This window comes from Podarcis raffonei, chromosome 3, assembly GCF_027172205.1.
Source record: "Podarcis raffonei isolate rPodRaf1 chromosome 3, rPodRaf1.pri, whole genome shotgun sequence".
In the NCBI taxonomy this organism is placed as follows: domain Eukaryota; kingdom Metazoa; phylum Chordata; class Lepidosauria; order Squamata; family Lacertidae; genus Podarcis; species Podarcis raffonei.
In genome coordinates, this window is record NC_070604.1 from 40,483,486 (window position 1) to 40,510,596 (window position 27,111).

Consider the following 27,111-nt stretch of genomic DNA (forward strand, 5'->3'; position numbering starts at 1 on the left):
TTCCAGAATGGATTAAGTTCGTAAACCAAGGTACCACTGTATATAGACTGGAGTGGAATAGCTGTGCTGCTGTTTCCCTTAAAAAGTGCACATAGGTGTGTTGTAGAGCATGAAAGGATGTCTTGTAAGCAAGAAAGGGTGAGTGTTACAGGCTATTTTTTCCTCAATAAATCCTGAACAAAATTGCACTTACAGTGCAATTCTATGCATGCTTACTGAGAAGGACACTAGGTTATGTCCAGTGGGCATTACTACCCATGGTTAGAGACATAAGCCGATGCTGGAGAGTGTAAATGCAAGAAGCAGCATAAAGCTAACAAAGTGGTGGGCATTTCTGAAAGGGAAAGTGGATGTTCACTTTTGTGTTGTTTAAGACTAGATAATGGCATAGCAGAAGAGCACTAAGCCTCAAAAGCACTGAAAAATGTGTGTGTGTGTGTGTGTGTGTGTGTGTGTGTGTGTGTGTGTGAATGTGTGAATGTATTGCTAGTTGCAATGTAAAATCAATGTCTGTGCCACTCATACTGTCACTTAGCATTCTGCAATTATGTGTTTTGCTGGGGAAGGTATCACATTTTGCAGATACACAGTGTTGTCATCTTGGTGTGGTGAAATGTGATGAAAGAACAACTCTTGAGGAAAGGCATGGGGGCTGTGGACAACAAATGAATAACTATTTTGTGCATTCCTAATAAACCAATACCAACCATGCAGAAAGGCCCTTATTAGTATTAGTAGCAGCATTCTCTACACAGCCACATTTGGCCACAGGAGGCAACTGCATACCATTTGGGACTTTCTCCTGGGAAATATCCTATATATTTGGATATCAAGTTGGCTTTATAGCAGAGCTGTGTTTTTAAAGTAGATATAAAGCAGATCTTGTGCATGCTAATTTCCTAGCTTTATTGGGCAGGGAAGAGCTGTAGCTCAGTGATCTGTTTTGCAGGCAGAAGTTCTTACATTCAATCCCCAGTACCTCCAAGGAGAGCCACTGCCAGTCAGTTTAGAAAAAACTGACCTACCGGTAGATGGACCAGTGGCCTGACTGTATAAGTCAGCTTCCTCTGTACTGTAAAAAAAATAAGGATTAATTCACATGTTTACTTGTGACCCTCTTTGCCTAGTAGACACCTGCATTTAACATGTGAGACAGATGTTTCAGAGGCCATGTATAAATCCTATTGTGCGATATTCTCTCTTCCCACCCTTTCTTGAGTGGGTAGAGTCATGTCATTGGGTCTTGGTGGAGCACCATGCTCACACTTTCCCTTAGGTGAATGTGGAAATGTGGCACTGAGTCACTTGCTCTTCTATGAAAAAAAGATAATTAAACAGGTCAGTGGATGAATCCACCCATATATTCAATATGATCTCAGAACTAGTAAAGACATACTGACTAGATTTCAGCTGTTTTTATTAGCTTCTTTGTTTTCAGCAACAAGGGAGCTATATTGTTTCATTGCTGTTATCCCTCATTTGGAAAGCTGAAGCAATATTGCTCAAATACAGATTGCCAAGAGAAGACACCCTAAGACACTGAAAATAACTTGTAGATAGCACCTGGGAGACCAGGGTTCAAGTCCCCGCTTGACCATGACTCTCACTGGGTGACTTTGGGCCAGACACTGTCTCTCAACCTAACCTACCTCACAGGGTTGTTGTGGGGATTAAATGAGGGAGAGAACCATGCATACCACATCGAACTCCTTAGAGAAGTAGGTGGGATATAAGTGCAATAAACAAGTAAATAAATTATGACATGTTCACTTTAGAAGTGAACTATTTAAATAATTTTGAACTGAGGCCTTCTCATCCTGAATGGCAAGTCAAGTTTTTATTTTTTTGTAAACCTCTGAGAGGTTTTCTTACAATGATTTTTTCTTTAGTTTTCCTGGTCACCTCCCTCAAACAGCTTCAATTTCCCTGGTTCTTTTAAAATCACCTTCTGGTAGAATATGGTTTGGCTTGTAGGTGTAGGGTGAGAAAACCACAAGGACAGAAACCATTACTACTAAGCATTTCTTCTCTAGAAAAGAGACTGAATTGTGTTCTTCCTCCATATTAGACTCTGTGGTATCTCTCCAACAAGCGTTTGGATCTTCAGCTAAACTTTTGATTTTAGCTCATCTAAAAAGCAACTAACCTCATCATAGACAAACCAAAAGTATGCACGATACTTACCAGTCAGCTTTGTTGTTCAACATTGGCACAGAGCCTTATTCCCTTCTTAGCAGAACTCCTTTAGTAATATGCCCCCATGCTATCAGCTCCTAGGCTAGATCTTCAGCTCCCCTTAAGATGCAACCTCTGCTGCGATTCCTAGCACTCTTCAGACTTATGAAGCCTCTTCCTAAGAACTTAATCATTCTACTCGAGCTGACAACAGGTTCTCTCCTTGACCAGTATCAAACCAGGCTTTTTATTTACACCAGGCTTTTTATTAATAATCATTTGGGTGATTTTTGATCCCCTTATTGGTCTATAATTATGAGCCAATAAGATGAGGTAGAATGCCCATTAACTGACCAATTACAACTGACCACCCTTTTGATGCATTTGATTCTGAATATAAAGTCAGCAGCCTCCTCAAACATAGCCATCTTCTTGTTGATAATAGACTACAATGACAGTCTGCTGCCTGCTAGTCTGTCTTTGGTAGTCGCTTTGTTTACGGTTAACCCTTACCTTGTTTGAAATGATATAGCATTCTTATCATAAACTTTACCACAGAAACAACATGATTACAGGCCCAAAGTTACCTACTGAGTTTCATGACATAGTGGATATTTGGACTCAGGTGTCTCTGGCTCACATGGAATACTTTTGCTAGCATGTACCACTCTGGTTCTGTTTTAGCAATCTTCTCAGCAGCACGTATCTAAGATTTTTGACTCTTTGATGACATCTTTTCTTGGTAGCTAATTCTGACATTAGTGTGTTAATCTGAAAAACCACCACCATCATCTTTTAAATGCATTGCAAACACAATGCTATGTGCATGCCTCATCCTTAAATAAATCACATTAATATGTATACCTGATTTTAAATATATGCAGAAGTCAAGAGCTATTACCAGTAATGAACACCTTAAGACTTAATTTTGAACATTCAGACTTTACATGGGTAATGAAAGTTTTTGCAGATACATGAATTGCTCATCATGCTTTCAAATCTAATATTACATCTGAAATGCTGACATAAAAGATCTTACCATTACAGAATACATACTACGGTATGTGAAATGATGAGCGCTTCCTGTGTGTGCATCAGATGTTGTTTTACCAGAATCTGTAGTTTATACTAATAATGTAAAGTCTAAATTGACATGTAACAGTAACAGCTGCTGGGCATTTGGAGCTACCTTGCTTCTTTATTTTCAGTGTTTTTCTTTTATTTTTATAAAAAGGTTGACATATTTTGCTTTGAAATTCAAGACAGTGTTTGGTTTATGCTTTGTAAAAGCTCCAGGCTTATTAATGATAAGGAATACATGTTTGGGGTTTCTATTTAACTGAATCAATTACTAGGTCTCAAGGATCATAAAGGAAAGACTTTGGTAGTGTTACTCTCATAGTGAGGCCAACAGAATGCAAGCCTATGCTGGTGTGGCCTGCTTGTGCAGTTTATGAGAACAGTTCTCATGACAGAGGTTGGCAGCCTTACATTATTGGTGGCTGCTTTGTAATAGAGATTCAAAATGAAAAAGCCAAGGATGCTACAGGTTGGCAAGATTATACTTGGCAGAAGTTTAAAAAACCTTGCAACGGTTCATATCTTTTTCATCTGATGAATAAGAAAGTAGGATTTAACAAAAATCTCATTCATATAAGATGCATTTTAGGTGTGCACCAAGAAATGTAAAGTATTACAGTGGTACCTTGGGTTACATATGCTTCAGGTTACATACACTTCAGGTTACAGACTCTGCTAACCCAGAAATAGTGCTTCAGGTTAAGAACTTTGCTTCAGGATGAGAACAGAAATCGTTCTCCGGTGGTGCGGCAGCAGCAGGAGGCCCCATTAGCTAAAGTGGTGCTTCAGGTTAAGAACAGTTTCAGGTTAAGTACGGACCTCCGGAACGAATTAAGTACTTAACCTGAGGTACCACTGTATTGCAACAAAGAAGCACTTAGAAATCCTGCAAGTATGCTTGGAGCCAAAGACAATCCCAGCTATGTGTTGAGTACTGTACACTCACCGGCAACCCTGGGGCTGTTGCTGTGTAATGTATGAAATAGTCTAGATGTATCCTCTTTAATTCAGTCCTAAGGGGTGAAACTGGCACTTGGCTATATATATTGTTGATGGCTCAATTCGTTTTTATTTTGGAACATTTTCACCTCTTGCCTCTTAAATCTCAACGTTGTACATTCATTGCCAAATAACAAGAATATAATTATACAATAGTACCCAGAGGTAGGAGAAACTTATAATTTGTGATCTTAAAAAGGGCAAGGCAGTTTTGTTTAGCAGCCATGAAGAGTTGCTGTTGCAAATATATTGGCATAAAAAAAGTTATGGGCGAGATTCTCTAAATTTTAAAAGTTTTTCTAAAGTGATAGTAAAGTGTTAAGGTGCTGACTTGCATCCATCTTCAAAGACTCAGAAGTGATATAATTGCTGCTTAATTGAGTGTAGGGAGAAATCTTGATTCTGAGAGTAAGGGAGTTGGGGGAAAAAGAAATCCCAGCCAAAAGTTACTAAACAGATAGAGACTATGCAAATAGCTTTCAAGCTCAAACAAGCTGTGATCATATATAAACACTGGGAAAATGTCCATGCCAGCAACTGAGTCCTGCTTGCTTAACAATATAAAGGAGCCAATTTTATATGCCAAGCTAGAAAACACTAATGAATGCTAAGTTGTTAAATAGCAGCACAGCAAGGACAGGGTTTGATAGTCTATGAATCTTATATTATAACATAAACATGCCATTAAGTTTCACTTAAAGCTCTGTTTTGCCAAGTGACTCATCAGATATTGCTAGTTTCCAGGGTTAGTCCTGGAAAAGTTGAAGCATAATTCTGAGCTAACACATCTCCAGAAATACTTTCATGCAGTGGATGAATGTAAATCTTTGCATTCCGTTTTCCTTGTTGATCAAAAGAAAAACCAATAGTACAAAACAATAGCAGAGGATTAATCTTCCCGACACTTAAGATAGAATAGGATAAAATCTAATAGTGTTACTGAATATGCTTAGTTTCCTGATAATGTAAGCACCATTTCTCATGAAGAAATATAGGAGTGATATTTTTGTGTGGCAGCCCAAATACTGCTTACGAATTCAGTAACACCCTACCTTGACCCACTGTCATGACTCTCTGTACTTTGTTTGCACAATGTACCATTTTGCTAACAGTCTGGAATGGGGGAACAATTTTATTCCACTTTTCCCAGAGCAGTGAAAAGGCTTTGATTGTAAAAAATTCTAGTTTTAATAAACTTAGAATAAAATACATTTTAAAAGTCTGTTATTATTCATGTGGATCTGGGGTTTTTTTTGTTCTATATACTTGTAGTTTTAATGGTTGCAAGCTGCTTTGGATGGGCTTTGCTTGAAAAAGCAGCATATAAATATTTTTTAAACAAATAAATAACAAAAAAGGGTTGTGCTAATGCCTCCATATGCATTATTACTATTATTATTCCTGCCCTTCACCAGCAGTTCATAGGGCAGGTTTCAATTTAAAATTCAGTTTTAAAACAGTTAAAACAAATTGCAATCACATGAATAGGGTGGGTCCTGAAACACACAATTCTGGTGTCAAAGGCCAGACATGGAAGTTGAAAAAGATTGTTTAAATAAAGTGTGTGTGTGTGTGTGTGTGTGTGTGTGTGTGTGTATTTCAGCAGCCAACTATTAGCAAAGTTTCTGGGGAAAATAAACATTTTCTTAATTAAGCATGTCTTCGGGTCATTTTGGATGAAATTTTGATTATGTTCGGTAAGATTTCATTGTTATTAAGTAGAAAAATGAGGACATGGGAAAACTCACTTGGGAACAATATTATTTTTCACTTGATGATCAAGATTACCCATTAAAGCTTAAAAAACAAAGCCTCAAAATTGGCCTGCTTGACAAGTTCTTAAGCTCTTAGCTTCTTACGATGTTGCTTTAAAAAAAAATCTAAGACCTACCGGTAACTGCTTATCTTTTTGCATGATGATGTTAGAATTTTTTACTTGAATTTTAATTTTGATAGATTATGGTGCAGTTTGTTCTACAGTGTTTAAAGAATCAAGTTGAGGACAGATTTATGTGAAGGCCTGGGACTAAACAAAACTGGAGACTCTTATTCCAGACTCGTGTTTAACTATGTGTGAAGATTAAGAACATTTTGGCATGGATATTGATACTGATCTGGGGATCATTTTTTTGTTTAGCAGGAGCCTGTATCCCTGTTCTTGCATGTAGAACAGCAAATTGTTCTTATTGCCACTCACCTGTTTGGGTCTGAGATACTGTTTTGCTCCTATGCAGCAGCCTTTTGCATGTGTGAGACAGATAGAGAAGGCTTATTTTCCCCCTTGTAGAACCTGAATGACAGAAAATAACTAGAGATAAGCACAACATTGGACAGAATAAATATAACAAACCACTTTTGAAATATAAAAAGTTGACATTAAAATGCATTGATGGTGTATGTGGGAGTTGCCATTCAACTTTAAGAACACAGGTTTTTGTTGGCAGGTCCAACATGTTTTATGGCTTTCCTAGTGAGCGTGGTCAATACAGAATTGGCTTTTCTTTAGTTAGGTTTTATCCCCTTTAGGGAGAGGGGCTAGTGCACTGATAGTTTCCCATATTTTTGCTTCTCTTTTCTTTCTGTTATTGCATTATTTCTCTATGGTAGGGGAAGAAAAAAGCAATTGCCTACCATCACTGAGAACAAAAGCTGACTAATAAGGAAATTTAAGGGAAGCACTAAAATGGGCTGAACAGGAAGCTTTTAGTTAGCATTGGAAATGACTTTTAACAGATCTTAGAAAGAATCTCCTGGTGGAACCACTTCAGGCACTAGCCCAGGGGTCAGCAACCTAAGGCCCATGGGCCACAAGTGGCCCACGAGGGTCGTTTAACTGGCTCATGAGCCACCCCCGAACTGAGCCACCCACTCGGCAAGTCCCCACGCGCTGTGCTAAACCAGCGTGGCGCGGCGACTCGCTTCCGCGGTGCCGGAAATCGCATCTGTGCATGCACAGACACCGAAAATTGTGTGTGCATGCGTTTGTGTGATCCAGCCTATGGAGGGATCTCTGCTGGAGTGAACTGGCCCAGGCAAGGTAAACCCTGCCCACCCCTGCACTATCCCTTGAATGCTTTGCTCTCTTGGCCATGAGGGAGGACCCCATCACCAGGTAGTCAGAGGAAGGGGGGGCATTGATGAGGAGAGGTGGATGGTATCAAAGGCCATTGAGAGATCCAGTAGAACTAGGAAATAGCTTTCAGCTTTGTCCCTAGCCTGCTGGAGATCATTGACCAGCGTGACCATCTGGACCGTCTAGAGGTAAAACCTGGGGCCCCTGTTATACAGTGGTTGCTCTTGTGCCGTGTCCAGAAAGAGGTGCTGGGGGATGTGTGTTCAGACCCCATGGCTCTCACTTATAGGGTGCCTCAGGGTTCCGTCCTCTCCCCCATGCTTTTTAACATCTATATGAAGCTGCTGGGAGAGATCATCAGGGTTTGGGCTGGGTATGCGGATGATACCCAGCTTTACCTCTCCTTTAAATTGGAACCAGTGAAGGTGGTGAAGATCCTGTGTGAGTGTCTGGATGCAGTTGGAGGATGGATGGCGGCTAACGGATTGAGATTGAATCCTGACAAGACAGAAGTACTGTTTTGGGGGCACAGGGGGTGGGCAGGTGTGGGGGACTTCCTAGTCCTGAATGGGGCAATTGTGCCCCTGAAGGACCAGGTGCACAGCCTGGGAGTCATTTTGAACTCACAGCTGTCCATGGAGTTGCAGGTCAGTTCTGTGTCCAGGGCAGCTGTCTGCCAACTCCCATCTGGTACGTAGGCTGAGACCCTACCTGCCCACAGACTGTCTCGCCAAAGTGGTGCATGCTCTGGTTATCTCCCACTTGGACTACTGCAATATGCTACCTTTGAAGGTGACTCAGAAACTACAACTAATCCGGAATGCGGCAGCTAAATTGGTGACTGGGAGTGGCCACCAAGATCATATGACAACAGTCCTGAAATACCTACATTGACTCCCAGTGTGTTTTCAAGCACAATTCAAAGTGTTGGTGCTGACCTTTACCAGCCCTAAACGGCCTCGGCCCAGTATACCTGAAGGAGCGTCTCCACCTGCACCATTCAGCCCAGACACTGAGGGCCAGTTCTGAGAGCTTTCTGGTGGTTCCCTCACTGTGAGAAATGAGGTCACAGGGAAGCAGGCAGTGGGCCTTCTCAGTAGTGGCATCCACCCTGTGGAACACCCTCCCATCAGATGTCAAGGAAATAAACAACTATCTGACTTTTAGAAGACATCTGTATCGGGAAATTTTTAGTGTCTAATGTTTTACAATTTTTATGTGCTGTAAGCTGCCCAGAGTGGCTGGGGAAACCCAGCCAGATGGACGGGGTAGAAATAATAAAAAGATGAGGATGAGGATGAGACTTTTCACTGAAATACTGATGATTTTTCATTAGGATTTTTTAAAATAAAAAATGGCAGGTTGTGGAAATTTGGAGAACTGAGTTTAAGACTGGAAAAATGAGAACAGAAATTGATAGATTTGCAGAGGACAGGTGTACATTCGTGTACCTTTGTAACGAGATGTTTGTTTAGTGTTTCTGTTTTGGTTTTAACATATTTTAAAAGTAAAATCGTAACTCTGGGCCGTTTTGGCAACTGTCACCACAGGAATTAGAACATTGGGAAAGTGTCAGTTGGGGCAGTTAGTTGAGAGAAAGAAGGAGATGGGCTAGTAAGGAAATAAACAACTATCTGACTTTTAGAAGACATCTGTATCAGGAAATTTTTAGTCTTTGCAAAATTCGCCTGATGAGGGGAGACTGTAATCACGTTCTGTGGTGGATAGAGGCGAAAGGAAACAGTGATGTGGGAGCAGAATGGTGCAAGAGGATTCAGCAGCCCACAGAGCCAAGGAGCAGCTTGAGATTGTCTACTCGCAGGGACACCCAGGCAACCCAGTGGCACCATAAGAGACTCAACGGTGGTTAGGACTGTAGTGTTTGTTCATTTTGCCAGAAAGGATACCGCCTTGTATTCTGTGCTGGAAAAAAGGCATTCCTTTCCTCATTTGTAATAAATGTTTTAACAAAGGTGGATTTTCCAGGTTTCCCAACTCACTTCCCAGAGTGTGTACCTGGGGGGAAAGGCTTTCCGTCACTGGTGGGAGCTTAAAGGCAAACTGCTGTTGCAGGCAGGTCCCAAAACAGCAACAAGAGCCCTCAGTATTGCCTCTGGATATGAAGAACTCTTTGTGGAGCCGTATGTTTTAATTTAGGGGCTGAACCAAACATTTTGATTCCCTTGGCAACAGTAAGCCGCAATTCAGTAGAACAAAACCAACATAAACAACATTTAGAACAGTTTGTGGGTCATAATTTAACTGTGCAATATTTCAGCCCTTCTGATTTATTTGAAATTACAGGCAGATGTAATAATTAAAGATTGATACTGCCAAAGATATGATCTAATCTTATCTGACACAGGAAAGGAAAATCCCACCCGGCTTTTAATCACTGATTAGTTTAATTATGTGCACTCCACTGATAATCCACAAACCTTTTTGATGTTTGCAATCTTTTTTGCAATATTAATTGCAAATATCAAATGGAGGCTTCAAATACAAATACAGTGATGGTGGGTGCTTCCAGATATGGGCAGTTTAGCAGCAGCCAATCATTGATGTTCTACTTTAAACTGGAAATCGAAGGCAACACTGCTTCCAGAAGTCTAACATGCAATAAGAAAGTTGGCATTCCCTGTTTCTCCATCCACATGTTGTAAAGAAGCAATTTTCATTGGGATTGTTGGAATAAAAGGTTTCCTTCCTCACTGCCAAATCGAGATTACCACTCCCTTCTGCAACTTAGGGCGGGAGCCGGAGGAGGAAATGGATATAAAGGTAACACTACTTGAAAAGGGTAGGGTTAAAGTAATAGAATTGATTCCTAGAGAGAAGAGAACAGCCAACAGAGAAGGAAATGGCTGAATGCTCTCTCCAAATGACTGTGATAGGCCATTGACAACCGAGGAAATTGTGCAGCAATTATAAAAGTTCAGTTCTGCTGATGTGGCTCACTATCCACATATAAACATTTTTCAGTTTTCAGACTTTTTCTTTTGCATTTTCTTTTATATTGCTAAGGATAGAAAAGGGATAAGTAGGGCATTCATTTTAAAATGTGTGTTTTTCAGACAGGGCTTTGGAATGTGATTTTTTTTTTTACCAGCCTGTTTTCACTGATACGTTATTGATGTTTTTCCTGCTATTATTGAAGTAATATGTGTTTATATTGTACACCACCTTGTTACATATACTTTTAATGAAAGTGCACTTTATAAATATATAAACAAAACAATTAAAATAAATAGATAAAGAATGTCAGTCCATGAGTGGTTTGTGGGTGATGGCCTCACGGTAAATATGGGGTAGGTTTATTGAGAGGACAGAAAGAATGGAACTATATCAATCATGATGATGTAAATCATGATAGCAATCAGGCCTCCCATTCCATTAAATAATTGAGATCTCTAATGAGAGCACTCTGGTTTTGACCTTACTTCTTCTTGCCGACACTGACAGATTTGCTGAAGATACTTTGCACAATACACAGAAGGCAATTTAAGAGTAGCATTTCAAAGTCAATACAAGTTAAGCATTAAAAGCCTGTTGTTACAGGTCTGTAGGAATTAGAATTCAATTAGTGCATGGGAATGAGGCCACTGGGAATTAGGAATAAATTCTTTCTAAATCCTTGCACCCCAGCCTCTAGATTTATATTAGAAGTCTAGAAGAATATTTATTCATTCTGCCACCTCTCCCCTGAGTAGCAGGGCCTTGAGTTGCCATAAGTAGAAATAAGAAATGGGTACAGCTTTTCTGTATATCCTGGTCTCAGAAATGAAGTATATCACTTTTTGACTTTATATTTGAATCATACTTCATGACTAAAGTGTACAAAAGTAACAATGCTTCTGCCCTGAGAAACACATCTTTGAATTCTGATACACTGATGGTTAGTATAAATATTTATGCCATGTCTTTCAATAAAATGATCCCTGAGGCAGCTCTTGGAATATTGTAACAATGCAATACAAACTATTTACTCACCTTTTGGTGGGGGGACAGACAAGAGAGATGCTGTGGGGTCAGCATGAATTAAAAACACCTCCCCAGCTTCCTGGTGTTCCTGTTGCTGTCCTGACTGAGGTCTGCAGCAAACCACTCCAGGAAGTGTGCTTCCAGGTGGCAATTACTATAATGATCACTAGAGCCCACATCACATGTTACACTCTTGATGGGGTTCCATCCGATGATCGGGAAGTAGACCCCTGAAGTTTGCCTTGCTCCCATGTTGCACAGATGGGCTAGTCCCACCCTGTGCATTGAGCACAGCTATCTGAAAACAAGCCCCCAGTGTCATGTGTAGTTGTTCTTTTTCAGATATCTGTACTCATTGTGTACTCGTGTGGTAGTCGGCATGGGGTAGCATGGCCAGGACACTTATTCCCTTGTCATTGCATGGACCCTGCTCACACATGTCATGCCTAAAGAAAGCTTTAGGAGGTGGGGCTTCTCATGCAGGTAGAATGTGGCTTCCACCTCATTGCTTTGTGATGGTTGACTTAGAGAGATCCTGGGAGAACATGGAGTTGACACCTCTTCCTAGGTCTCCAGAAATAACCTCCATCCTCAGGAAGTGTGTTTGCAGGTACCACTGGAGTCCCACTGCTGAAATACAAGAAGAAGGTTCACATTATGTAAGAGACTGGTGCTGCAATGCTGCATTCCAACAAAAGCATTGTAAGGATGGATTTGCTGTACATGGTACAGTACATGGCATGTAGGAAGCAAGAGGTGGATTAATCCCCCCTTTTCTTTTTTAAATGCAGATTCGGTTGGTACACTTGTCCTTCCAGCTGTAAGTATTATTTTCCCCAAGTACTAGAGTTCCATGTGAAATATTTCCTGAATGGATGCTGCCTCTTTCATTTACTTACCTTTATTTCATTTTAATCTTGTATATAGTGTAAGTTCACTATTAGTGAGCAAAGAGCTTCCTTCTGACAAGTGAATCATATACACTGAAATGCAGGCGTTTCATATCTTGTTTTAGGACACAACATCTGACAGTGATGTTAAAACAGACATTCAAACTAGTGTTCCTGGCATGTCTAGATGTAATTGAAACAAACCAGAATGCGGGATAGCATTCCTTCTAGGTTTTGTTTCCTAACAAAGAGGGTGTAAAAGTATTAAAATTCATAAATATTAGATAAGAGTTTAAAACAGATTTATATCAACATGCATTTTTAGGTGCAAACCACATTGTCATGAAGCACTTGCCTCAAAATAATTAAGAGCCAATGAACAGGAGCAGATGAATCATGATTCTTCTTCTGCACAATCCCTTTTCTTGTAAATTGTAAGCATGTCTGTGCTTGCCTGTGCCAGGTATCTCTGAAACGTGCTTGCAGACTAACTCAGAGAATAAGACTTTCCAGAACACAAATCATGGTTGGGAATTTAGATCAAATGTCCTAGGGGAACCATTTTCTTCTGCAGCCTGATTCTGTTCTGCCAGAAGACAGATTGTTGTCTGCCTGGTAGTGCAGGCTCAGAAACCAGGATAATGATCCAGGATCTCATATTGACAGCAGTGTTAGATGCTGAGATATGAAAACTGGGATCTAAATGGCACCTTAAACCTAGGTTATGGGCACAACAACTGAATGTCTAGGCACACTTTTTTAATAACTAGAATACAAAGCTGAAAATGGATGGACTGCAGCTAAAATATTATGTTCATTTTTCACATGGTCTAGTCCTTCCCTTGCCCACCCCCCAATATTCTTAAGAGGGTCTCTTCTCCAGTCTTCAGAGAGGAGCTGGAATAGGGAGGCAGAAAAAGGTCGTCCTTTCCTTCCACTCTGCAGTTTTAATCTGAAATCTTTGGTGCAGTACTGCACCCAGAGCTCAGAAACTGCGCACGCTAATGAAATTCCCTGTTGCAAAAGGCTCCAAGAACAATGGGAGTTTCAAACACTGATTGACAGTAAACCTGGTCCCATTTAGCCAGCCCAATACATTTCACTGCTTGAAGCAAAGAACAAGATGGCACCTTCCCATTCCACATAGAGAAGCCGGCCGAATCTATGGCAGCGGAATCTTCCTTCAGCACTAGTGAGGGGATAGTTGCTACAGTAGGCTAATTTAGGGGGTACAGGGTGCATAGCTCTGTCCTCCCACACCTCACAGCCTCCAACATCTGCTGCCTGAGGCAGCTGCCACAATCTGCTTAATGGTAGGGCTGGTCCTGTTAAGATGTAATGGGGAACTTTGGCTTAATGCAAGTCACAATCTTTACACTGAAGTTGGCATGCAACAAGCAAACAAAGGGATGGGAACTTCCACTGTATTCATTCATAGTTTCATAAACCATGGTTTTTGGAGCTGTGGGTGAATATATAAATGGGATCATAGTATGAAAGAATAAATGAAAATTTAGGTGACAGAACACTTTTAGGGAGTGTCATTGTAACTTATTTGTAGATTTTATGTCAGAATCTTACTCGTATTTACTTGGATATCTTTAGTAGGGTTTTCTCTTAGGTAAGTGTGTATAGGATTGCAGCTTCAATTTTTTTAGTTTTGTGAGTTCTAATTATTCGTTGTTTTACTGTTCTGTGTGTCCAGTATTTGTTTTAGAAATAAATAAAGCAATCATGGTTTTTACCCCCAGCTCCCCTTGGGCAGTACTCCTGGTGATTATGATTTACTAGTCAAAGGATATTCAGAAGGTCGTCTGCTATTTTCTAACCACACTGCCCTTGAATTTGAGCACAAGAGCTTATCGGTATTCATCCAAACTGACAAGACTATGTATAAACCAGGCCAAGATGTGAAAATACGGGTTGTTACTCTGTATCCTGACCTCAAGCCGTACAATACTCCTATGAATATATATATTCATGTAAGTATAAACTTGACATTATTTGGTGAAGCAGGGTTTTCTTTCAGGGTATGGTTATGCAATTTGCAGTGTATTTTCACTAAGACTATTCTTATACATAATGGCAAGGGATTTAATTTTGAATAAATCAGTGGTTCCCAAACTTCTCCCCCATGGGTCACCTGGAAATTGCTAACAGTCTTGGCAAACAAGTTAATGATTTTTCTGCCTGTAGTAGCAATTGTAATGTGCTGTGCTAGAAGCTGTATGATTTTTAATTTTTATTGGGTGGAATTCAACACTGCGCTATCGGGGCAAGTACTTTAGCTTGTCAGAATTAATGGTGGTATTTCCCCTCTCCTTCCCCACATGCTGTTCTGAGTGTTACTAAACACATGCTTTTGACATTTTTTTAAAAATAGGATCCTCGACACAATTTGATTCAACAGTGGTTGTCTCAGAATGGAAAACTAGGCAAGATTGCCAAGCAGTTTAAAATATCCAAATATCCTGTCCTGGGTGACTGGTCCATAAAAGTTCAAGTAAAAGTAAGTATTAACATAATGAATTGTTTTAACAGGGATGTAATGTATCTCTGAGTGAAATCAATAATTAAATTCCCATTGATTTTCATGGGGCTAGGTTGCATACTGGAGTTAGTTCATCGTTGCTAGAGATTAAATCTGTCTACAGTTGTGCAGTTTAATTGAAATGTATACTGTCTAAATTGGATGAGATCAGCAACTGAGAAAGATCTGAGTCTTCAGATACTGATTACTGTGCAAAAAGTATGATGTGGCGAAGGCATTCTATGGTGCTTCATTACTTCAGCATTCAGTTCAAAAGATATATAGAAATCATGTGATACAGCTTTTAATAACTCATTACCAAATCATTTGTACAGTATATTTTCTTAAAAGCTGAAATTCTAAAAAAGAAGTTCAAAGACAGTTTTTAGTAGTTCTTGAGTTGGTTTAGATACTTGAGCAACATAAAAGGCGAAAGTGCAATCACATGCAGTCACAGAGAGCAAATTGGGACACCATTAATTGTGACTGGGAATGAGCCAAGAAGCAAATGAGAATGAAGCATTCAATATTAACTGCTTTGGAGGGCTATGCAGATTGAGGAAGTGGAAATCAGAAGAAAAGGGAAGCACAGAAATGTTGTACATTAGAAGTTGGCCTTGAAAGAATTTGTGTAGACTTTGGGACAAATTGACAAGCACAGGGATGTTCTGTTATCCACTGTAAACAGTGTTATGGTTCAGGTCCTACTTGCAGGCTTCCCATAGGCATCTGGTTGGCTTCTTTGAGAACACGATTCTGGACTAGATGGACCATTGGGCTCTCTTATGAGGGCTCTCTTAGAGTTGTTATATGAGGAAGTTGTAACTTTTGAGTTGTGTAAGAGAGTTCAGTTTGTGAGAGAGCAAGTTTTCACTTTGAGATGGTGTGCTGGCTAGCGTTGGCTAGTTGCTGCCTTTTCACCGGCGCTCTTGGTCCCAAAGAACAATGAATCTATTTAAAGATTTCTTTATTATTTAATTATTCATTTCCTGACTTGGCCTTGGTGGTGGTGGTGTAAGTTGGAAGGAGAAATCAAGTTGTTTGAGAGCATCTTGACTCTCTGCTGTGATCCCCACTCACCCCCCCCCCTCAGAACGCAGTAGGGTAGAAAAATGTGTTGATTTGATATTATTATTTGCAACTCTTGAGTTCGTGCTTGCTAGAAGAATGAATTTAAAACTGTCCTGCCTGGCTCCCTGTTACTGTTTAGCCTTGTTAGTTTCTATGGAAACAACTCAGCTTTTCCACAGACACTCTCAGGGAAGCCGAGCTGAGAAACTATATAGAACAACCCTTTTGATCACTGCCCTACTTCCTGATGTGTTTGTGGAAATGTGTGATTATGCAGTGTGCATTATTGTGTGTGATGCTCTTTAAACAATGATTAAATAGCTGTGAAAATATAGGGAACTACTGTGGAGATTGGGGTGGTGTGTAACAGTATTTAAGGTGCCACAGTACATTTAAGTATTGTAAAGTCGTCTTTGGGAAAACGGCAGTTCAGCATGTACCTTATTTATTCATTTGCTTGCTTGCTAGAATTAGTTTGGGAAAAGTCCTGTCTTAGATATAATACACCATACAAGTTAAGCATAGCTTTCATAGAATTTATTTTGTTTTTCTATAGGATCAGACACATTATCAGACATTCACGGTGATGGAATATGGTAAGTGATTTCTGCTTGCATGTAAACTTGGATGCAGATTTTCTTTTTTTTGGAAGACAGAAGGGGTTCAAAAAGTTAAAGGTCCTCCTGCAACAGTAGAAGCATGAACGTTACATAAAAAAGTCATAATAATGAAAAGCCTTCAAATCACCGAAGACCAGGAGACTCAGATTATGAGAGCCTTTTACCTCCTATATTTGCCCACACAGAACAGAGTATTCAACTTCATTTGTTATTCTAAAGATGCTTTATATTGTTTAGATGTCATGGGGATGTATTTCACATGTCTGCCCCATTCACATATGTAGCTGAGGATGTGTGTGTCTAACAGTAAAAGCAGTGTGCAGGAAAGAAGTGCTGAACACTTTCCTATCCTGTACCTTAAGATCCTGCAGTCTTTTGCTCCAAGCAGTTTCTCCCTTACGCCTCTATTACTAGAAGTGAGCTGAGAATAAAGAGCATGGAGCAATGGATTGAGATGAAGTAATATGCAGGAGAGGAAGAGGTTCAGTCCACTTGTTTTAAAGACCTCTACCATCTGCTTCTATCTGATGACTCATGTGTGAACCAATAACTTCAGCTGATTTAAGACCAGACTTTTTTGTGGGGGTGGGCATATTTTGTGGCTCAGTATTTCCCATGTTTCTTAGATTTTCCACCCCTGGTTTAGAGGATTGTACATTCAGCACCCTCAGCAAATTAAAAGCCCTAGATGGGATACATAAATACATTGTTTGCATTATACTGAGAAAACCACATTAATGAAACATGTATTGAAAAACATAGCTATGGCCATCAAATTAATTACAGTTTCTTCTTTTTTAGTGCTACCAAAGTTTGAAGTCTTTCTAGCAACACCTCTGTTTTATTCTCAGAAAGACATGAATTTCACTGGTACTGTCACAGCAAAGTAGGTAAAAAGTGAATCTTACATCATTTGAGATCTATATGCATTGTACACCTGTGTTAGTCCTTAGCTAGTTCCTAACCATGCAAAGGTGGAATTTAATTCAATTATTGATTTCTCCTTTGCAGACGTAACAGTTGATCATTATTTTTTAAAAGTATATTTTTCTGAGTACAATTTTAATATACAAAACTAATAATAATAATTTTAAAATGAGAAATTACTGTGGCTATAAAGAGAAAACTGGTAATTTAAGCCCTTCTCCCAGAACAGGACAATTAAAGAATGTCATTGACCCCACAAGTGAACTTGAAGAAAGTTGTTAGGGCAGAAGCTGTAAGAAAGAAGGTGTTAACTGCAGGAACAATTGTGTGGCACCGTTATGGCTGGTGAATTTCATATGAGTTAAAATTCCAATAAATTTCCAGATAACCTGAGGTATTGCTTATGTCCACTCTGTCTCTGTATGTATAGTAGGGATACTTGTAGTTATTGTTGTTAATAAAGTAAAAGATACATTTTATTAGTGATGGGCAATAATTTCACTGATTCGGTGTAATTTGCAGTATGCCCAGATCCAGAAAGGGTATGATCCCCAGATTTAAAGTTACATGCATGGTATGTAGGATCAGATTCAAGTGGATACTTGTAGGCTTGTGAGATTGAATCAACCTGTCTTCAGAAACTTGTTTTGAAATGATGGTTTTTTTGTTGACTGTTTCAGGTACACATATGGAAAACCTGTGCAAGGAAAAGTAACTGTTGATTGTTCCCGGTTCTATGGAAGGAAGAAAAATATCACTAAGACATTTGAGGTGAGCTGCAGTTAGCACCTGACATGTGTTTATGTTGGGCGGGGGGGGGGGGTATAACACTTCTTCAGCCACTTCAAGGATTTCTTTGTGGAAATAATAAATCTTTTAAATTGCAATCCAGTGCCTTAGCTTTTTTTTACCCAGCCGCCTACCTATGCTACCCTGTAGCTTATGCTTATCACTCTGTCATCCAAATGATTAAGCAGTTTTCTAATGATCTGTGCGGTGGCCATTACGTAGTAGTCCCCCACTGAAGAAAGCAGTGTGTAATGTAGAGATGTCCCAGTTCCACCTCCCCTAGAGTTTTCAGCTAAAGACAAAGTTAATGTGCAGGTAATCTGTAAGCAGTAATAGCAGATCTCCTGAGCCAGAAACATTCATGGGGTCAGGGCATGACACATGACCTACTCTTGCTTGTTGGAGTAAGAAGGCAGTAGCGACTGGTATGGTTGATCTGCCTGCAGTTCCCTCCTTTGCCAGGTGGTTGGTGCTGCTTAGGCTCACTATCAGCCCAACTTCTGATGTTTCCAAGATCCACTGCAGGTTCATGTTTTGCCAATATTTTGTTTTATTTCTCATTTCCATTTCCAAATTGTGCTCTGCTAATGCTACCTTAACCCTTAAGGGAAATGCAGTGATACAAATATGGTCGGGTTCTCTCTCCCCCATGCCTGCTTATTCCTTTCAGAAGATAAAACAAATTGATTAGTTTTTCTTCTTGTTGTTGTTTTCAGATTAATGGATCTGTGAACTTTACATTCGACATTCTAGAGGTGGAAAATATAACTTACAACAATTGGGGCTATTCTGCGCATCACCAGATGCCGGTGGAAATTACAGCTGTGGTTACAGAAGCACTTACAGGTATGCAGCTTTATATGGGGTTTTCTTTAAGGCAGGTATGGGGTACCTTTGGCCTTTGAGGCTCATAATCAAGCCGTTGTCACTCCCTAGGGCCTGCCTCCTCCCCCTTTTTTGCCTTGTAGGAGGAGACTTTCCCCTGCATATCCAGCTCCCTGCAAATCCTTGCTACATGCTGAGAAAGGAGCTGCCTTTCACAGCAGTATAAACTGTTGGTATTTGGAATCATGAGAAATACAGACTCTGCAAGTGTTATTAGGAATGAATGATTATGCATGTGACTTTTTTTTTTTAAACCCTCCAAATATTCTAACAGGAATCTCCCAAAATGCAAGTGCTACTGTATTTCCAAAGCATCATGACTACATACTAGAATTTTCTGAGTATCCAGCAGTTCTCAAGCCTAGTCTGAACTTCATAGCTACGGTGAGTTATTCTATTACTCTTTATATTATCAGTATCATTCTAGAAAAAAAAGCAGTATTATGGAGACAAGAGTTGGGTTTTAAAAAAATACTGTATATATAGATATTGTCTTTTAAATAAATTAATTACAATTTCTTTTGAGTCTCTTGGTGTATTAGTTATTGGTGGTTGCAAGCTGTCAGCACTAAATGCACTGTTGGTATTCCATATTTATGATTTGAGTATAAATCTTAGTTGTTGTAAATCATGGTTTTGAAAGTTTTGGTTTGATTTATGGACATGCCTTTTACTATTTTCAGCTGAAAGTAACAAAAATTGACAACAGTCTGCTGTCGTCTGATGAGCGAAGGAATGACATTGTGATCACTGCCACATCCATAGGGAATCCTGCTTACTACCCATATGGTGATGGAGGTGAATCACAGGCAAATGAGGCATCTCAGAACCTAATCTACCATGTGCCAGAAAATGGGATTATTGAGATTGAGTTTCCGGTTCAAGTTAATACAACAACGCTGCATGTTAAGGTATGCTTTTTCTGTGTTTCCCCCGTCAAAATATGTAAATACTTAATCAGAAGATGAAAAGAATCTTAGTATGGAAACTTGTTCTTATGCCTACCTGAGTATTCAAAGTGCTTCAGATGCATCTCAATATCCCTTACAACAGCCCTGCCTAGTAGGCCTATGTTATTATTCTCCTATTAAAGGTGGCGAGTCTGACAGATAGATGTGATATCAGTACTATGAAACTCCATGCCAGGGGAGTTCTTCCAGGCTTAGGCTTACCCTGTTGAGATTTTTAGGGAGTCAGTTAAAACATACCTATTCTGCTAGGCTTTTGGTGAAAACTGAGCATATTTATTACTATTTTCTATTTTAGCTATTTATTTTGATATGCCAGGACCAATCCCTGATGCATCTCTTACCTTGCCTTTATCATCTGTTGGGATGAGCAGTGCTGCATCCTCAGTGTGCTCTCCCCACAATGTCACTTCTGGTCCAAAGGCTTCACCTTTTGGTTGGACTGCCAAACCCTGCAGGATGCAGGAGGACATTCATTTCAAGTGTATTAATTTATCCTTTTAGATTTCATAGTAGGTTCAGGCAGCTATTATGAACCATAGTTAAACTTCCTCTCCACTCATATGTGAACAAGAGGAAGAGAGTGAAATTTTTCATTTTCATTTTTTGCTAAACTATTATTTCTCATCACAAAATTCTGCGAATTATTCTGCCTCTAGTTAGTTAAAGCAAACCAGGATGAAACCGTGGCTTGATATCCTGGGTTGTTAACTACCTAGAGTTAAGATAAACAACAGTTCCTCAAATTCATATGGGATGAGAAACGGTGGTTTAGTGAAAACCACAACTTGTTAGCAATCATCTAACCTAGGGAGGGGCCTAATTTGGCCTGTCAGGCCTCTGAATTCTCTCCTAGTACTTTTCCTAGCTATGTCCCTTCATCTTTTTGTTTCTCCTCAAATAGCCTGACCCATTTTGCAAAACATTGAGCTGACAAAGTAGATGCTCTGTTCTTCTTTGCCAGCCTGATTGGCTTCCTTACTGGATATAGATAGAAGATTCTTCCTTTGACAATATGGAGCCACTCTTCAGTCTATCCATGGCTAGGACAGTAGATAGACTGACTAAGCAGACGCAGGATGTTCTACTGCATCAGTCCAATTTAGCTGGCAATGGAGAAAGAGAGAGCTTGTCTATTCCATCATGGGTGTTTGCTATGTTTCATCTCTGGGCACAGAAACGTCTTCTGAGTGGAAAAAGAAAATCAAAAGTTCTATGATGCTATCTTGAGACTAATTTTAGATGATAATTTAAGAAAATTGCTTCAGGAACTATTGGATTGTCCATCTCTACCTTCTTTTTGCATTCTGATGGAGTGCAGCTTTTTCTTTTTTTTCATTCTAACCATTAAAGGCAGATTGATATCTTCATTTATTTACGTATGTTTCTTCAATTAGGAGAGGCACTAATTATACAATTTGTGAAACATTAATTGAACTTTATCATTTTCCTCACAATGTGTTGAATATCCCCCCACCCGTTCCTTTTTTTTTTACAGGCCAAATTTCTGGAGAGCGAAACTTCTATAATCATATATGGTACATTCTACTCTACCACCATGACTTTTCTCCAGATTAAAAAAGCAAGTCAGGATGTAAAGGTAACTTCTGCTTTCCAATAATTGATGAGCTTCAAAATTCACTAATAATACACTGCATCATGATAGGGAATTAGCATGTTCATTCAAGTTGTGTTATTTCCCCCCCTAGGTTGGGACTCCATTTGAGCTGAATCTTCAAAGCAACAAGCCGATGAAAGAGATCAGTTATATGGTATTTTAAAAATTATTTTATATGTATTGTGTTGAATTTTACCACAAACACGGGAAAGACAGCATAGGCAATAAGGAGGATTTTGCTACTCAAAAATAACTATAATTTCCAGATAGGACTATAAGCAAACGTTTAAAAATACCAATTGTACGTCCATGTATCATTTGGGTATGCTAATTGGAGAGGTGAGACTGGTTGTAGCTTTCCTACTGAATGTAAATGTACTGGTACACCTGTGTTTGCTGCAATGTGTGGCATACAAAAATTGATTTTTTTGCGAACTCCTCTGTCATAGACTCAGGTTGTATATATGTGTAAATAAACTATATGCCATAAAGAAACAACAGTCTCCACTGTGCCTCATTTCCAAAAGGAAACACAGACCTTGGATAAGCGCTCCTGGAACCCTTGGAATCTTGCACCGCTTGGAGATTAGGCTGGCGTGCAACAATACTTTAGGTGCTTTTATAAATAACAGATGTTGAATTGTGAGATGTGTGACAATTTCAGCTGGAACTCAGCTGACAGGAAAATCAGTTAACTTTCCCCCCTCCTCATATAGGTGGTATCTAAAGAACAAATTGTGGCTGCGGGTAAAGTAAACGTTGCAGAATTCTTTTTAACACCAGAGCATTCTTGGGCTCCTACAGCATGCATAATTGCCTACTATGTGAGTGACGATGGTGAAGTAATTAGTGATGATCTCTGCATTCCTGTTCAACTCGTCTTTAAAAATCAGGTAAGTTTGTTTGCATAGACTTCCTCTCACACAAATGGTGTTCTGTTTTGTTTTGAGACTATACACAAAAAGGGAAGCATAAATAAATACAAGTCAAATAAACATAGTATGTAACTGAAGCCCACATACTGATAGGCATTAGCATAGAGTTATGGTTTACAAACTATTTCACTAGTTGGTCTTTTTAATTGCTCATTAACATCTTTCAGATTTTAAACTGGGTTTCCTGCATTAGAGCCCATTTATAGACCTTGCTGTACCTACCAGCAAAGGATGCTTAGGGTTAAATGTATTGGCTGCTGGTTCAAACAGCTTCACAGTGCATGGCCTTATGTCCATGTTGTGCAAAAGAGTATGCATTCTATACACTGCATACGTTTATTTACATATCTGCATTTAATTTAAAAGCCATCCTATATGCTCTCTGGGTGGCATATATGGTTAAACAGTAGCATTAAAAATCACAGTTACATTAAAATAATTTAAATAAATACAGATTATTTTTACTTTGCTACAGTTGTTTGATATAAAAATGGAATATGTTTGGCCCAATTTGCTTATCTGCCCCCCCTCCCCAGCTTTCTACCTCCAGTCCCTTTTAGGTCATGTGCTGTTCATCTCTTCAATCCTGCGTTGTGTTTCCTCTGTCTGCTACTTTGACTTATTTTTTCTTCTGGCCTTTCCCCACTTTTAACCTTGCTTCATTCTTCTTTCTCTGTCTTCTAAGGATGGCTCCTGCATCTTTGGGCCAAAATAGATAGGTTATCAAGAGATCCATGACTGGAGATAACACCATGTTTTTTGTTTTTTAATGAGGGGATTCACACTCTCTCTCCAGCACTGTGGCTGTAACCTGAACTTCCCTCCCATGGGTACATTTCTTAAAAATATATATATATAGGAGTCAGCACCTGAAGTAAAATAATTGTTCATTCTCCTTTATCTACTGCATAATGTAAACTAATATGCTTCCCCCCACCCCCAGATCAATATGTATTGGAATAAAAATAGAGCTGGGCCTTCTGAGGAAGTCACTCTCAAGATTAATGTGACGGAACCCAAAACAACCATTGGTCTTCTGGTTGTTGACAAAAGCACAAAGCTCCTGGGGAAAAGAAGTGATATCACAGAGGATGCTGTAAGTTTCTGAAAGAAAAGAAATGTTTGAAGTGTATTTTAGAACTGTGTAGGAGCAGCTATTAGATTTGATTGTGAGCTTTGCCATTATACTGTTAAAGTAAGCCTCCATGAAGTGGGCCTAAGAAGCAAAGAATGGGAAGAATCCGTTTTCACAGCTTGAGAGCAAGAATTGGGGAGAATTATATAATCCTTTTGTGGGAAGTAGAATGAGAGACACACAACAGGTGCTTCCTTCTTCCTCCTGACCCCTATCTACAGTTCTTGCAAACTTGCCAACTTTATCCTTTAGTATGTAGGGGAGGTTTTCAGGGAAGCTGAGCATATAAGTAACATATTATTACAAGAGTGTTACTTCCCTACCTTCCTGAAGCTGTCGGAAGTTCCAGGAGTGGCCTTTTTATAGTATGGGATGGCAAAAAGCATTAGAGAATAAAAGTTTGTACCGTTCTGGTTCCTGCACCTCAAAAAGTGGGAAAGGTGCTGGAAGGGGCACCTGAAATGATCAAGGGTCTAGAGCAACTTCCCCATGAAGAAAGGTCAGTGGCGTAGCGTGGGGGGTGCAGGGGGGGGCCGGCCACACCGGGCGCAACATCTGGGGGTTAGGGTTAGGGGGCGCAAATCCACGGGTTAGGGGGCGCAAATCCATGGGTTAGGGGGCGCAAATTACTTGCCTTGCCCCGGGTGCTGACAACCCACACTACGCCACTGAGAAAGGTTGCAACATTTTAGGCTTTTTAGTTTGGAAATACAGTGAATAAAGTGGGATATGATAGAGATGTATAAAATTATGCATGGTGTAGAAAAAGTGAGAAACTATTGACAAACCTGTGGTAAGTGGTAGAGATACAGGGGAAGTGAGAAAACATTTTTATTGATTCCCATAGTATTTTTGCAAGGATTTTGTTAACAATTCTGTATATACTCAATTTTAAAGTATCATAACAACTAAGTGGCAGATAACTGTTTTTGTTGACTTTTATTATTTTTGTGTCTTACAACATTTGCTTTGTTATTCTTACAGATAAGGCTCTTGCTAAGTAGAATATTCTTTGTTAAAACAAGATCTATGTGATCATGATTAATTGAATTTATTTTGGTTTCTCCTATGAAAACTAAGTACTATTACTATTATTTTAGGTTCATCATGAGCTAAGTTTATATAATAGAGGACTTGATTATGGTGCAGCCAGAAGTTCATATGGTGTCTTTCAGGTACAGTTTTAAAATGCATATGTACTTTTCCATTGTTTTGATGTATTAAAGAAAATAAAAGTTTAGTAAGGGTTACTGAGTAGGCAAGTCCATTCATTAGTATGCTTGTGTTTTCAGATGCAATTGGGGAGAAGAAAACTCAGTCCTCTGTAGATACTGACTTTCTTCAACACAAAGCTAGCTTTTATTTTCTAAACTAAAAATGTTGTTTATTTATGCATGCTTTAAAATATGCTTAAAAGAAATAAAATATAGGTTGACAAAAATGGTTCATATGTTGCATATTTTTTAAATTTAAATTTAAAGTTATTTTTATATATTGTGTTTAGAATTGCAAACTCTGGGTATCGACTGATGCCAGCCTTCCAGAAGATGAAAACTATGAAGGCTGTAAGTAAAAGTCACATCAAGTATAATTCATGCAATGTATGTAGAACATAAAACAAGTGTTCCTTTCTTTTGTTTATTTCAATTAAGCAAATAAATAAATATATATATATGGGATGTGGGTGGCGCTGTGGGTTAAACCACAGAGCCTAGGACTTGCTGATCAGCAGTTCAAAAGCACGTCAAGTGCAAGTAGATAAATAGGTACTGCTCCAGCGGGAAGGTAAACGGCGTTTCCGTGCGCTGCTCTCATTCACCAGAAGCGGCTTAGTCATGCTGGCCACATGACCCAGAAGCTGTACGCCGGCTCCCTCGGCCAATAAAGCGAGATGAGCGCAGCAACCCCAGTCGGCCACGACTGGACCTAATGGTCAGGGGTCCCTTTACCTTTACACACACACACACACACACACACACACACACACACACAACGTGTTGAAAAAGAGTGACACAATTTAGGATGCAGTGTAGATTCTAAACACTGAAATTATATGAAGAGAATGTTACAGTATTCTCTCTTCCCCCCCAGTTATGGATTATAGCTCAGCTTTAGACTTTCAGCATCATCTGGAGCCCGCAAGAGAGTCTGTTGGTTTTGAAAATCCCCATATAAGGACAAATTTTCCAGAGACATGGATTTGGCGTGAAATCACAACAAGGTAAACAGAAAGCGTTTTCTTTACATATCCATTCTTATTTGAGAACAATTAATGTAATGTATTACCAGCGGAAGGAACTTCTCTGTAGCTTTTAATACTTCTGTTGAAGAGTTTCCCATCAAATGGGCATCTTTGCCGAGCACCAATATGCAGGACAGCCCATTCTTGAAGAATGTTATAAACAATGTTTTCTAGAGTTACAAATAAGGAAAAGGGCAAAATACTCTTAGAAGCTGGTTCATACTTGAGTGACAAACACCATAAAGTTTAACAGCAACAAGCATTTATTTATATGCCACCCATCTGACTGGGTTTCCCCAGCCACTTTGGGCAGCTTCCAATAAATTAAAACATCAAGGACAGTGTAAAGCAGAAGTGCATATTTGTAGCAAGCAGTGGGCATATGTCAGGGGTATGCTGCCAATCTTGGATCCTTTAGCATGTGTCCTTTCTGCTCCATGCTTATGAACATATATTTTTGCTTACCGCTTCAAAGTGTCTTCCACTCCAAAACACCAATATGTATGTGGCAGGCACCCTTGTCTCATAAATATAAATAGAACCATGGCCCTTATGTAGAAACTGAATGCATAGCCTTCATTTGTACCTTTGCAAATCTTTCCTCAAACGGTTAACTTGATTTAGCAAATCATTCATTACTCCACCAGGAAAATCTGCCTAGATTTACTGACCATTGTTGATGTTTATCCTTCTGAAATTATATTTCTGCTTTCTTTTCATTTTTAGATCGACTGAAACAACACTGAATGTCACTGTTCCTGATACCATTACTACCTGGGTAGCTAGTGCGTTTATAATATCTGAAAACCTTGGACTGGGTGTGATGAAAACGCCTATTGAGGTAACAGAAATTCAAATGCAAATACACCTCACCCCTCTGTAGAACGCTGAGTATAGAGGTGTGATTTCATCTGCCAACAATACTATGTCCATGTGGTGGCGAGAAGATGCAGCTCAGAAACTGAGGGCATTCCAGAGGCGAAGGGCATCTTTTTCAGATATTTGGTGCCTTAAACTTTAACATTGCCTCAGCTGCCATTTAAACCACAGGGATGAGGAAAGCTGTGGAGGAGAACAGAGCAAGAGAAGAGAATTAGCACCAGGAAAAAGGCTAGAAGAGCCTTATTGTTCTAGAGAGAATAAGCCCAGTGGCAAGTTGGGTTTGTAGCCTATCCTTGCCTCCCAAGAAAAGC

At 39.5% G+C, this 27,111-nt stretch overlaps 1 protein-coding gene and 1 long non-coding RNA gene across 4 annotated transcripts in view; one reads left to right on the top strand and one right to left on the bottom strand.

The window, feature by feature from the left end:
• The window catches only part of CD109 (CD109 molecule), a 63,794-nt gene that overhangs the window by 3,377 nt on the left and 33,306 nt on the right, over positions 1-27,111 (top strand). For both annotated transcript variants that reach the window (XM_053381276.1, XM_053381277.1), the window contains exons 3-19: positions 12,100-12,128; positions 13,950-14,180; positions 14,582-14,707; positions 16,356-16,395; positions 17,221-17,305; positions 18,027-18,117; positions 18,852-18,981; positions 19,295-19,404; positions 19,704-19,931; positions 21,487-21,588; positions 21,698-21,760; positions 22,323-22,499; positions 23,485-23,637; positions 24,777-24,851; positions 25,181-25,241; positions 25,768-25,897; positions 26,645-26,759. In XM_053381276.1, coding sequence (XP_053237251.1) covers positions 12,100-12,128; positions 13,950-14,180; positions 14,582-14,707; positions 16,356-16,395; positions 17,221-17,305; positions 18,027-18,117; positions 18,852-18,981; positions 19,295-19,404; positions 19,704-19,931; positions 21,487-21,588; positions 21,698-21,760; positions 22,323-22,499; positions 23,485-23,637; positions 24,777-24,851; positions 25,181-25,241; positions 25,768-25,897; positions 26,645-26,759 — 1,946 coding nt within the window. The remainder of the gene's footprint in view (positions 1-12,099; positions 12,129-13,949; positions 14,181-14,581; positions 14,708-16,355; positions 16,396-17,220; positions 17,306-18,026; positions 18,118-18,851; positions 18,982-19,294; positions 19,405-19,703; positions 19,932-21,486; positions 21,589-21,697; positions 21,761-22,322; positions 22,500-23,484; positions 23,638-24,776; positions 24,852-25,180; positions 25,242-25,767; positions 25,898-26,644; positions 26,760-27,111) is intronic.
• On the bottom strand, positions 883-8,888 carry LOC128410261 (uncharacterized). Of its 2 annotated transcripts, none has more exons than XR_008329436.1 (3): positions 8,779-8,888; positions 6,452-6,544; positions 883-1,072 (listed from the first exon to the last, which is right to left on the bottom strand). It is a non-coding gene; the product is annotated as an uncharacterized LOC128410261 (long non-coding RNA). The 2 variants fall into 2 exon arrangements; XR_008329437.1 differs by lacking the exon at positions 8,779-8,888 and adding an exon at positions 8,301-8,389.